The sequence below is a fragment of the Mesoplodon densirostris genome, chromosome 7 (assembly GCF_025265405.1).
Source record: "Mesoplodon densirostris isolate mMesDen1 chromosome 7, mMesDen1 primary haplotype, whole genome shotgun sequence".
In the NCBI taxonomy this organism is placed as follows: domain Eukaryota; kingdom Metazoa; phylum Chordata; class Mammalia; order Artiodactyla; family Ziphiidae; genus Mesoplodon; species Mesoplodon densirostris.
Window position 1 is genome coordinate 92,908,296 of NC_082667.1, and position 14,205 is coordinate 92,922,500.

General features: G+C 36.3%; 1 protein-coding gene across 1 annotated transcript in view; it reads left to right on the forward strand.

Annotated features, from left to right (window-relative positions):
- CNTN5 (contactin 5) overlaps positions 1-14,205 on the forward strand; it is a 586,668-nt gene that overhangs the window by 26,689 nt on the left and 545,774 nt on the right. The window contains exon 3 of the mRNA XM_060105234.1: positions 14,051-14,174. Within this exon, the coding sequence (XP_059961217.1) occupies positions 14,051-14,174 (124 nt within the window). The remainder of the gene's footprint in view (positions 1-14,050; positions 14,175-14,205) is intronic.

Below are 14,205 nucleotides of genomic sequence, written 5' to 3' on the forward strand. Positions count from 1 at the left end.
GCACTAGGCCTAATCTTTGAGAAAAATGGACACAGAAATAATTGTTTAAAAGAGGATTTAAGTCAAAAAGGCAAGTTTAGAATCTAGGTAGACATGGTAATGTCTGGTCATGATTCAGGAAACAATTGAAAACATAATGTTTCAACACAAAGAAGCAAGTCTTCCCTAGGGAACCTGGTTGTAGAAGTCTCAGATAAGGTGATACTTAAAACCCTCCTGCAGGAAGAAAGTTAGTATCTGGGTAGCCTATCAATAAGTGACAGAAATTTCAAAAAGGGTTAGAAGAAATGAGATATCAACTTGATCCTAAGACAGGACTGTACAAGTGAAACCAATGTCTCCATAAGCAAAACGACATACCAGTGCTTCAAAAGCTCCACTGGAATTAGGTTAGATGGACTCCAGGGTCATCATTTCACAGTAGAACTTCATCCTCCTATTTAGGCATCTCTGATGAAAGACTACTGTCAATACAGTGCTAACTTTAGGCTCTGGTTTATTGCTCTGGTCTGATTCTAAGAAGAGGTTGTACCTCCACTTTAGAGGTGTTTTTAAAATTTGTGGAGTAGTTTTGATTGTCTTAATTTTGATTCAAGGATGCTACTTTAATTTAGAAAGTGGAGAATAGGAGTGCTAAATGACCTATAATTACAGTACGCTTAAGTGTCCTTCTAAACTTTCACATTAGTGAAAATTCTCTTTAAAACTTTCTGAGGCAAGAATCTAACTCTGTACTTTATTATATGCAAGGTATTTTCGGTACATAATGGAAATGTCAATGAAAAACGTGTAAATTACAGCAAGATTATATTTAGCTTTGTTAAGAACTTTAACAGAATTTGTTGACCATTTAGAAAATCACATCACCTAACACCAATAACACTCATAAAATTTGATTAATCTATACTACACTTAGATCAGTTTGCCTTTGTAGCTGCTACATTCATGGGGGTTTTATCAACAAAAACAAACTTTGATTACTTCTTTATATCTCCTATTACAATTGTTCTTGAAAATTTACATATTGAATTAAATACTATTTTATAATGTTACTTATTTTTTATTTTATCCCTTCATTAGATTAAAAAATGCATATAGGTAGGTTAGAATATCCATTAATTTAAGAATCATAAGAGGAAAATTATAAAATACTTGTTATTAAAAGAATTTGATAACCACGAACCTAAAGATGGATGTGCAGCACTTTTTCCTAACTGTCTGAAGATATATTGCTTCCATGGATGCAAAACCCTTGGGAAGAATATATGCATCCCTTAGAGAAGACTGTCACCTACCCAGGTGACTGAGCCTTAAATTGCCATGTGATTTTCCTACAGAGGGCAAGATCAATATCCCATAACACAAAATTGGTTCAAATGCAGAGACTAATAATGTTATACATATACCAAAAAGCGTTTATTATTCACATCATGAAGCTTTCTGATGAGAGCAGGATATGCTGGTAGGAAAATGACTTGAACAAGGAATGGGTTGCATTAGTTTTTGTTGTGGTTGGGAAGTGGGGCTGGGGTGAGAGTTCTTATGTGGGCTTGGGTTTTCGTGTTATGAACTTTCCTACTAGAGTCAAGGGAGTGATGCATATCATCTTTCCCTGAGGTGAAGCAAAAGGAAAAAAAAATGACTGGTGGGGCTTGAAAGCCATCTACAGTCAAAGATCAAAAATGAAGTCAGACTTGATTACATGACTGTACAGTGCAAGTCAACCATGTAAAAATGCAAAACAAGAAGCATAACATCCATATAATATAAATGTCTAAATAATAATACTGGACCTTCTAGAAAGGTTAACAAAATAGGATTTAGAAATAGAGACACAGGATGAAAACCCGTTTTCAGAATTTGGGCATGTGAAGAAGGACTGGGACTAAAGGATTAAGTAGAAAACTAGTTATAAAAACTGGAACACTATAACTGATATAGATAGATATGAGGTGGAATGGTTGAATATCTCCTGTCATAGGCCCACGGCCTGAGACTATACTTAACTAAGTAGTAATCCAAAGGCCTGAACTCGGAAAGGAGAATATAAGCAGGACTCTAAAATCGAATGATATATACTTCAGTGACCATTGCTTCCTAATCAAATTATATCTTCATTAAAGCTTTAAAATTATTTTGCTTTTAAATGTAATATTAATCAAGGCAAGGTAATTCTGTATGCTATAATAAACAATTTGACACAATAAATATTTATTTCTATTCATATCCCATTCCACTTCATTCTTCAATGAATGGTTCTCCATGTGGAGAGTTTGAGAACCATCTAATATTTTGATATCTATTAGGATCTCACTGGCACCTACTGCTTTTTTACCTTCAGCTAATTTACAGGTGAAAGAAGAGAGAGGGTGGAGGGCTATGCATGATTTTTGTGATGAGTCCTGGATTTCAAACATATTATTTTGGTCCAGAAGCAAGTCACATTGGAGTCCCAGTCCAATCATAAGAAAGGTTAAAAAAGTATTCCAGTGTTCTTAGGAAGAATAAATGGGATTATTGAGCATCTAACCAGTTCCAGTCACACATGAATAGACAAAACCTATCAAATATAATTGTGTGCTAATGATGACATAAAAGTTCACTGTAGATGATCATTTTGACATTGAGTATAAGTATATGCTTAAAATACTCTTCTTCATTTATTAATTGATTATGATTCAAATTGTTCAAGGTCAGTCTATTGGTTATATTAAAACAAATTTGTTTTTCAATAAATTAAAGTTTAAAGTTAAAAATATCATTTTGGTTAATTTCTTATTCTACATAATATTCTATCTGAGGAACATAAGATATTCATGGTACAGCCTTCATATTCTAATCTTAATGGCAATTTCCATAAATTAAGCAAGGTATTATTGATGTGCTAATCAACTCAATTATGATAAAATTTTGAGTAAAATGCATTTATTTTAGAACAAAATTGAATCAGAAGATGTCTTCATCTAGGACATAAACTTATGTTACTTATTTGACATATTTTATTTTTGAGAATCCTAACAATAAAACAGTAATTTGTTAAGACTTCATACATTACTAGAAGTGATGAAGCTAAAACTGGATAAATATCCTAGAGATTATTAGAATGGAAAGATTATCCTTCTAATTCTAAATGTTTAAGGCTCAATAAAATTTAAATAAAGCATTTTCATTCTCCCAAGTATTATTATTTGTAAATGATATTTTATTCTTTACTTTTCCTGGGGAGTTCATAGATTTCATAGTTATGTTTTGTCTTAAACACATTTTCATATAAGTAATATAGGGAGATAAAAAATAGTTTGTTAATTATCTATTCCTGTGTAAAAATTACCTCAGAACTTAACAAATTAAAACAATAATCTTTCATTTTCTCACAGATACTGTGGGTCTGGAATCTGTGGGTGGTTTAGATGGGTGGTTCTGGCTTAAGTTCTCTCATGAGATGAAATGTCAGTCAAGCTGTTGATTGTAGCTGCATTCACCTTTGAAGGACTGACTGAAGGAAGTTCCACTTGAAAACACACTCCTGGTTGTTAGTAGACCACAGTCCCTTGTTGGTTGTTGGCCAGGCCAGAGATTTCAGTTTGTCTTGTGAGGATCCCTCCATAACCTGAAAAATTGTACTCAGGATATAACAACTGTCTTCCTCTGAGGAAGTGACTGACAATAATATTGGAAGAACAGTTTAAAGAACCCATACATGAAATCAAAGTACATATGACAAGATAACAGAAAATGATAAGAAGTAATCCTTAGAGCTCAGGAAGCAAATGGAAGAGACAAAGAAAACTATTAAAGAGTTGAAACCCTAATTATTGGTTATATAAAGGCAACTAGAGCTCAGGAAACAAGTAGGAGAGACAAAACCATTAAAGAGTTGAAACAATCATTATTGGTAATATAGAAGCAACTGAAAAGATAGAAGTGTAGCAAACAAATTAGAAGTCAAACAAATAGGAAAATAATAAAAATGTAAAACTTGTTAGAGAGATGATAGAGCAGTTATTTAAAAAGCCAACGTATGTTTAAGTGGTATGAGGAGAATAAAACAAATGAAGAAGAAATATTCCCAAAAAAGAAAGTTTTGAGGAGGGAAATAAAAATGTTGGAGTAAGAATATGTGGAGCTTACCCCCCCCCCAACAAATACACAAATAAGTACATCTCGTGTGGAACTCACTGAAAATGAACTGGAAACTAGCAAGACTCTGATACAACCAAGGATATAAGAAAGATGCAGATGCAGTTGGGTAGGAAGGGAAGAAAAGCAATTGGGTCAAGACCTGTGCCACTGGAAGGGACTCAGAGGACAAGGGAGATTACACGGGTATACACCCACCCTGGGGAGTGAGCAGCTTAGGCCACAGACTGGGTGTCCTTGTGCTGAAGTCCCATGCAGAGGAGACAAGCCCTCTTGGCTGGTTGGAAGGCCTTTGGATAAGATAGAATGTCTGGAAAAGCCTGCACTCCACTTGTGAGGAATGTGCACACTCTAACTAGCCCCCAAGGCAGAGCAGAGAGGGTCCTGCTCTAGTGGCTGCAGGTTTCCCATGACCGGCCACCTTGTGGTGCATACCACAGTCCAAGTCAAGCAAGGGCTCTGGTCCCATTCCCTCCATGGCACAGTGCAGTGCTGGATCTGGAGCAGTTTGACTGGGGAAAGGACTCTACCATGGGATGCAGAAGCTATCTGGTCCCAGGGCAGAGCCCAGGGAGGGTGGCAGCAGCCATAGTAGGCATTTCCTCAGGCAGTGTCCCAAAAGCTGCCTAGATCTCTGACAGTGACAGCTCCACCACAGCTAATCTCCCAACATGTGCTGAGAGTCCATGTGGGTTCTACCAGTCCTGTGAAGTGACTCCACAACAGTGAGAGGGTGATGGGAGAAACAGAGGCAGGGGGCAATGATTAGCTGTGAGAGACAAAGGGAACTTGCACACAAGGCTGCATCTGAACAGAGCCACATTCGCCTACACAGACAGCACATGGACCTCTGTTTGCACATAGGCCCTACTTGCTTCAGCACTCCCCTCTTCTGGGGCAAAGGTCCTGTTATGGGGAGAGAGAAAAATACACACTAAGGGAACAGAGCCACTTTGAGCCCGATCCTAAGGGCTTCTGCTCCAGTAACTTGGGATCAGACCCTACCCCTGACAGTGTGGTGATAGCCACTGATCAGAGAGGAAGTCCTGCCTCATACTCAGTGCCACCTTTAGCTCCTGAATCTCCAGCCCCAGCCCCTACGAAGGTGACAGCTACCAGCACACTTTGAGCAAAGATGTGACTGGCGTCCACTTCAGATCCAGCCATCCTACAAAAAGCATTAGGCATACACAGTCTGCATAGGGAGGTTCCCACATAAGAACACCACTTCAAGACTGTAGTAGGTAATTATTTCAACTAAATTCATAGAGACAGAGAAAATTAAGTAAAATGAAAAGGTAGAGGAACTATTCTCAATTGAAAGAACAAGAAAATACCCTTGAAAAACAAATAAACAGAAATAACTTACCAGTTAAAGAATTCAAAGTATTGGTAATAAAAATGTTAACTGAATTAGGAAAAATAATTGATCTAACCAATGAACATTTTAACAAGGAACTAGAAAATATAAAAAAGACCCAATCAAAAATAAATAAGTCAGTATATGAAATACAAAACACCTTAGAAGGAATGAATAGCAGACTAAGTGATATAGAATAACAAATAAGTTATCTGGAAGATAGAATAATGAAAGTCACCCAAACAGAACAGGAAAAATAAAAATAAATTTTATAGAATGAAAGCAATTAAAGAGATCTCTGACCCAAATAAACAAAATAGAAATGAAAGATGACAAATGGCAAATGATATCACAGAGATACAAAAAAATATATATAAGAGAATGCTATGAACAGTTATATGCCCACAAATCGGACAACCTAGAAGAAATGAACAAATTTTTAGAAAGATACAAACTACCCAGACGGAATCAAGAAAATCAGACTATTTGAACAGACTGATCACTAATATTGAAATTGAAGTTGTAATTAAAAACTCCCTGCAAACAAAGCCCATCAAGTACTGGATGGTTTCACAGGGGAATTCTACAAGACACATAAAGTGCAACTAATACCTATCCTTCTCAAACTATTCCCAAAGCTGAAGAGGATGGACCACTCCAAAATTCATCATATGAGGTTACAACAATGCTGAAACAAAGACCAGATAATAACACTACAAAAAAAGAAAATTATAGGCCAATATGTTTGATGAGTATACATACAAATATACTGAAGAAAATATTAGCAACCTGAATATGATAATATCTAAAAAGGATCATACACCATGATCAAGTCAGATTTATTCCAGGAACACAAGGATGGTTCAACATTTGCAAATCAACTTTTTCTATTCCGATTGCTGTGTTTAAAACTTCCAAAACTATGTTAAATAATAGTGGTGAGAGTGAGCATCCTTGTCTTGTTCCTGATTTCAGAGGAAATGCTTTCAGTTTTTCACCATTGAGAACAATGTTGGCTGTGGGTTTGTCATATATGGCCTTTATTATGTTGAGGTAAGTTCCCTCTATACCTACTTCTGGAGAGTTTCTATCATAAATGGGTGTTGAATTTTGTCAAAAGCTTTTTCTGCATCTATTGAGATGATCATATGGTTTTTATACTTCAATTTCTTAATATGGTGTATCATGTTGATTGATCTGCATATATTGAAGAATCCTTGAGTTCCTGGGATAAACCCCATTGATCATGGTGTGTGATCCTTTTAATGTGCTGTTGGATTCTGCTTGCTAGTATTTTGTTGAGAATTTTTGTATCTATGTTCATCAGTGATATTGGTCTGTAATTTTCTTTTTTTTTATGACATCTTTGGCTGGTTTTGGTACCAGGGTAATGATGGCCTTGTAGAATGAGTTTGGGAGTGTTCCTCCCTCTGCTATATTTTGGAAGAGTTTAAAAAGGATAGGTGTTCGCTCTTCTCTAAATATTTGTTAGAATTCACCTGTGAAGCCATCTGGTCGTGGGCTTTTGTTTGTTGGAATATTTTTAATCACAGTTTCAATTTCAGTGCTTGTGATTGGTCTGTTCATATTTTCCTTTTTTTCCTCGTTCAGTCTCGGAAGATTGTGCTTTTCTAAGAATTTGTCCATTTCTTCCAGGTTGTCCATTTTATTGGCATATAGTTGCATGTAGTAGTCTGTCATGATTCTTTGCATTTCTGCAGTGTCAGTTGTTACTTCTCCTTTTTCATTTCTAATTCTGTTGATTTGAGTCTTCACCCGTTTTTTCTTGTTGAGTCTGGCTAGTGGTTTATCAATTTCATTTATTTTCTGAAATAACCAGCTTTTAGTTTTATTGAAATTTGCTCTTGTTTCCTTCATTTCTTTTTCATTTATTTCTAATCTGATCTTTATGATTTCTTTCTTTCTGCTAACTCTGTATTTTTTGTTTTGTTTTGTTCTTCTTTCTCTAATTGCTTTAGATGTAAGGTTAGGTTGTTTATTTGAGATTTTTCTTGTTTCTTGAGGTAGGATTGTATTGCTATAAATTTCCCTCTTAGAACTGCTTTTGCTACATCCCATAGGTTATGGGTCATCATGTTTTCATTGTTATTTGTTTCTAGGTATTTTTTGATTCCCTCTTTGATTTCTTCAGTGATCTCTTGGTTATTTAGTAGTGTATTTTTTTAGCCTCCATGTGTTTGTATTTTTTACAGTTTTTTTCTGTAATTGATATCTAGTCTCATAGCATTGTGGTTGGAAAAGATACTTGATATGATTTCAATTTTCTTAAATTTACCAAAGCTTGATTTGTGACCCAAGATATGATCTATCCTGGAGAATGTTCCATGAGCACTTGAGAAGAAAGTGTATTCTGTTGTTTTTGGATGGAATGTCCTATAAATATCAATTAAGTCCATCTTGTTTAATGTGTCATTTAAAGCTTGTGTTTCCTTATTTATTTTCATTTTGCATGATCAGTCCATTAGTGAAAGTGGGGTGTTTAAGTCCCCTACTATGAGTGTGTTACTGTTGATTTCCCCTTTTATGGCTGTTAGCATTTGCCTTATGTATTGAGGTGCTCCTATGTTGGGTGCATAAATATTTATAATTGTTATATCTTCTTCTTGGATTGATCCCTTGATCTTTATGTAGTGTCTTCTTTGTCTCTTGTAATAGTCTTTGTTTTAAAGTCTATTTTCTCTGTTATGAGAATTGCTATTCCAGCTTTCTTTTGATTTCCATTTTCAGGGAATATCTTTTTCCATCCTCTCACTTTCAGTCTGTATGTGTCCCTAGGTCTGAAATGGGTCTCTTGTAGACAGTATATATATGGGTCTTGTTTCTGTATTTATTCAGCCAGTCTGTGTCTTTTGGTTGGAGCATTTAATCCATTTACATTTAAGGTAATTATCAATATGTATGCTCCTATTACCATTTTCTTAATTGTTTTGGGTTTGTTTTCATTCTCTTGTGTTTCTTGCCTAGATAAGTTCTTTTAGCATTTGCTGTAAAGCTTGATTGGTGTTGCTGAATTCTCTTAACTTTGGCTTGTCTGTAAAGGTTTTAAATTCTGCATCGAATCTGAATGAGTTCCTTGCTGGGTAGAGTGATCTTGCTTGTAGGTTTTTCTCTTTCATCACTTTAAATATGTCCTGCCACTCTCTTCTGGCTTACAGAGTTTCTGCTGACAGATCAGCTGTTAACCATATGAAGATTCCCTTGTTTTTTGTTGTTTGTCCCTTGCTGTTTTAATAATTTTTCTTTGTATTTAATTTTTGATAGTTTGATTAATATGTCTCTTGGCGTGTTTCTCCTTGGATTTACCCTGTGTGGGACTCTCTGTGCTTCCTGCACTTGACTGACTAGTTCCCTTCCCATGTTAGGGAAGTTTTTAACTATAATCTCTTCAAATATTTTTTTCAGACCGTTTCTTTTTCTCTTCTTTTCTGAGACCCCTATAATTAGAATGTTGGTTCGTGTAATGTTGTCCCAGAAGCTTTTGAGTCTGTCTTCAATTCTTTTCATCCTTTTTTCTTTATTCTGCTCTGTGGTAGTTATTTCCTTATCCTCAGATCACTTATCCATTCTTCTGCCTCAGTCATTCTACTATTGATTCCTTCTAGAGAATTTTTAATTTCATTCATTGTGTTGTTCATCATTGTTTCTTTGCTCTTTAGTTCCTCTATGTCCTTGTTAAACATTTCTTGTATTTTCTCCATTCTATTTCCAAGATTTTTGATCATCTTTCCTATCATTACTCTGAATCATTTCTCAGGTAGACTCCCTATTTCCTCTTCATTTGTTTGGTCTAGTGGGTTTTTACCTTGCTCCTTGATCTGCTGTATATTTCTGTATCTTCTCATTTTGCTTAACTTACTGCTTGTGGCACCCTTTTCACAGGCTTCAGGTTCTTATTTCCCATTGTTTTTGGTGTTTGCCCCAGTGGGTAAAGTTGGTTCAGTGTTTTGTGTAGGCTTCCTCATGGAGGGGACTGGTGCCTGTGTTCTGGTAGGTGGAGCTGGATCTTTTCTTTCTCGTGGGCAGGACTGCATTCAGGGGGGTGTTTTGGGGTGTCTGTGAACTCAGTAAGACTTTAGGCAGTCTTTATTCTAATGGGTGGGGTTGTGTTCCTGTCTTGCTAGTTGTTTGGCATGGGGCATCCAGCACTGGAGCTTGCTGGCCTTTGGGTGGAACTGGGTCTTAGTGTTGAGACAGAGATCTCTGGGAGAGCTCTAACCAATTTATATTATTTTGTGCTGAGAGGTCTCTGGTGGTCCAATGTTCTAAAGTCAGCTCTCCCACCTCAGAAGCTCAGGCTTGACACCATGCCAAAGCACCAAGACCCTATCAGATACATGGCTCAGAAACTGCGAAAAAATGAAAGAAAAATAAAATAAAATATTTAAAATAATAAAATAAAATAAATAATTAAAATAAAAAAATAGAAAAGTAATAATAAAAAAGAACAGAACAACCAAACCAAAGCACAAATCCACCAATCATAACAAGCACTAAAATCTATGCTAAGAAAAATATAAAAATCAGAAACAAGTCAGTCACAGACAGCAAACCCCAAGTCTACAGTTGCTCCCAACATCCGCCGCTTCAATTTTCGGTTGATTTGTTGTCTATTCAGGTATTCCACAGATGCAGGGTACACCAAATTGATTGTGGGGATTTAATCTGCTGCTTTTAAGGCTGCACGGAGAAATTTCCCTTTCTCTTCCTTGTTTACACAGCCACTGGGGTTCAGATTTGGTTTTTGCCCCACCTCTGTGTGTAGCTTGCACCCAGGCTTCTGTTCCTGCTCAGACAGGACACAGTTAAAGCAGAGGCTGATTAGGGTGCTGTTGCAAATTCAGGCCAGGGGGAGGGAGGCGCACGGTAGTTAAAATTGGAATGTGGGGCAAGACTGCAGCAGCAGAGGCTGGCGTGACATTGCAACAGCCTGAAGCATACCATGTGTTCTCCCAGGGAAGTTGTCCCTGGATCACAGGACCCTGGCAATGGCGGGGTGCACGGGCTCCTGGGGAGTTGTAGATTGTGACCTGTGTTTGTACCCAGGATTCTTGGTGGCTTCAGCAGCATTAGATTTTTATGCCCTTCTCTGTTGTCTGAGTTGATAGCTGTGGCTCACTCCTGTCTCTGGCGCTCATTTAGGTGGTCCCCTGCCTTCTGTGGGAAGACAGGGAAGGAATCCCCTCTCCTTGCTCACCCTGAAACAATGGTCTCTTGCTTCTTAGGCAGGTCCAGAGTTTTTCCTGGACTCCCTCCTGGCTAGCTGTGGAGCACTAGCCCCCTTCAGGCTGTCTTCACACAGCCAACCCTAGTCCTATCTCTGGGGTCTGACCTCCGAAGCCTGAGCCTCAGCTCCCAGCCCCCACTCACACTGGCGAGTGAGCAGACAAGCCTCTCAGGCTGGTGAGTGCTGGTCGGCACCTATCCTCTGTGCAAGAATCTGTTTTTCCCTCTGCACCCCTGTTGCTGCACACTCTCCTCTGTGGCTCCGAAGCTTCCCCCGCACCCACCCCTTGTCTCTGCCAGTGAAGGGGCTTCCTAGTGTGTGGAAACTTTTCCTGCTTCACAGCTCCCTCCTAGAGGTGCAGGATCCATCCCTTTTCTTTTGTCTCTGTTTTTTCTTTTTTCTTTTACCCTACCCAGGTACGTGGGGACTTTCTTGCCTTTTAGGAAGTCTGAGGTCTTTTGCCAGAATTCAGTAGGTGTTCTGTAGTAGTTGTTCCACATGTAGATGTATTTTTGATGTATTTGTAGGTAGGAAGGTGATCACGTCTTACTCCTCTGCCATCTTAAGGTCTCCTGCAATGCATCATTTTTATCAATAAATGAAGTCTACTACTATAGGTGTATGTATCAAATAGTCTGTCTGAGTTTGTCTATAATAATACCTTGTTGGTATGGAATTTTAAAAACGAATCCCTTCAGAGATAGAATCGTCTTTGATTACTCTTTGCTGGGGACTGGAAAGCTCTACATAGACCCAGGGTCTTCCACCCCTTACAATGAACTTTATTTCTAAGAGAAAACCAAGAGAAAGAGGAAGAATAGGGAGAGAGAGAGAGAGAGAGAGAGAGAGATAGAGAGGAAGAGGGCTCACTGAGTCACTAAGAAGCTTTCATAGTGACAATGAACAAATATATCTAACAGAGTACAGGAAGTCAGGATACATGTTTTTCAGACTAGTCCCTTATTTTCCAGTCTGTGATTTAGCAGATCTTAACTCTCTGTTTTTCCCCAGTCTGGGAAACCTTTATTTCTCTTGTCCTGTTTTGACAATTTTCAGAATATAAAATTTGGAACCATAGAAACTTAGTTAAAATCAACTATTTACTATGTGGCTAATTTTGTGGAAGTCTCCTTTCAGAACCTCAGCATTTTCAACTTTGAATTACAAATAATTATAAAACTCAGCTCAGATAATTAAATAATAATATATGAAAGTGTTTGTAAATGCTGTTTAAATGTATGTTAATAATAATTATTATTATAACTGATAGTAATAGTAGTAGTAGCAATAGTGGTAGTGATAATCAGTTTCTATATTCCAAAGCCCTGGATTTGTGTCCCAAAGTTATCATTTATTTACTCTACAAATTTACTTAATTTATTTCAGCCTCAGTTTTGTCTTCTACAAAATGGGGAAATTAAATAGATAACTAAGAAAAACCTACCATATAGCACAGGGAATTCTACTCCATACTCTGTAATGGCTTATATGGGAAAAAAAAATCTAAAAAAGAGTGGATATATGTATATGTATAACTGATTCACTCTGCTGTACACCTGAAACTAACATAACATTGTAAATCGATAATACTGCAATAAAAAATTAATATAAAAATGAAGGGCACTACTGCTAAAAAGAAAAATTAAAAATCACTGCTTTATAAAAGAAATAAAATAAAAAGAGGAAATTAATTCTAGTCACATTGTTGTTATGAGTATTACATAATATATTTCATATAAATTATTCAGTATAATGTCTGACATATAGTAATTATAACACAAGCAAACTTTAGTTATTATTCTTATTAATTATAATTTACTGAGTACTTGTGACATACTAAGTATTTACAAATGTTGATTGATACTCATAATAATATTGTAAGGAGACATTATTATCTACAATTAATAAATGAAGCAGCAAAGGATAAAAGTAGTTGGCTCAAGGCTAGAAAATGATGGTACTAGAATTTAAACCCAAGTGTCTGACTCTAAAGCTCAAGAATGTAAAAATATATATTAAAATATAAGATATATTTATTAAAGGTTAATCTTATGCATCTTAGATATTTATAATATTAATTTAAATAATTATATTTTAATGAGTAAAGACCAGAAGGAATTCTTTTTTCATGACTTGACTGTGTAGTTTAATTCTAACTGAGATTTTGACAAGGTTTCATGTGCTTTTCTGAATTTTAAAAAATTCATTTTGATGCAACAACATGCAGTATAATATTTTGACAATAATTTCCTCAAGTTATTTATTTATCAAATCACTTATTTTCCTCTTTTAAAATAAAATTTTATGTAACAGCAATATAATTTGGTACAGAGTAATACATTTTAGTTATTTTCATGTAACTTTTTTTAGTTGTAGCTAAGGAAAAAGCTATCTTCCTTTTTATGCCTCTTCTCTTCTGATTTCCTTATTTACTTTATCTACCAGCTGGTAAACATTTAATTGTATACATTTTTGTCATCTTTATTCAATTATTTGACTTATTTTGAGGGCATGCCTCATTTACTCCATGAGAATGTGTGTACTTGCATTACATCATTTTCCCCTTACAATCCAGCATCATTAAGTATTAAAAGTCCTTGATTGAATGAATGAAGAAAGAAAAATGTGAAAAATGCATGAAGACCAACAGTTTCATGTCTGTAGTACCCAAGTAGTAACACTATATTAGTTCATGATTTTCTTTTATCATGTATTATTTTTAACATTCTAAGACTTTTACAAAATTTGTTTTTTTTTAAATAATGTTTTCGTTTAATATTATTCTCCTTAGCTCCACTTTTGGTGAATTCAAAGATATACATTTTAAAATGTACAACATCTATGTTTGAGATGTGTTTTTTTCATTTCATATATCATATTTTTAAAAGCAGTCTTGGTCAATGACAGAAAAAATCCATTTAGGTCTCTGCAATTTTCTAAAACAATGTAATTTGCTAACTATATCTTTCTTTGGTAATATGCCTCTTTATTATGAGGAAAGCGCAAGAATTTTGAGTAGGAACATACTGGAGAAAAACTGTCTTGATATTTCGAGAATTTTTTTTTTTTTTTTTTTGAGGTACGCGGGCCTCTCACTGTTGTGGCCTCCCCAGTTGCAGAGCACAGGCTCCGGACGTGCAGGCTCAGTGGCCATGGCTCACGGGCCTAGCCGCTCCGTGGCATGTGGGATCTTCCCGGACCGGGGCATGAACCCGTGTTCCCTGCATCGGCAGGTGGACTCTCAACCACTGCGCCACCAGGGAAGCCCTCGAGAAATTTTAAGTGTTTCCTTTTGGTCCTTACAGAAAGTGTGGACTACGGGCCAGTGTTTGTGCAAGAACCAGATGATATAATTTTCCCAACTGATTCTGATGAAAAGAAACTAGCACTGAATTGTGAAGCTCGTGGCAACCCAGTTCCCAATTACAGGTAGAAATTCACTGTTAATCATTTTTCTTAA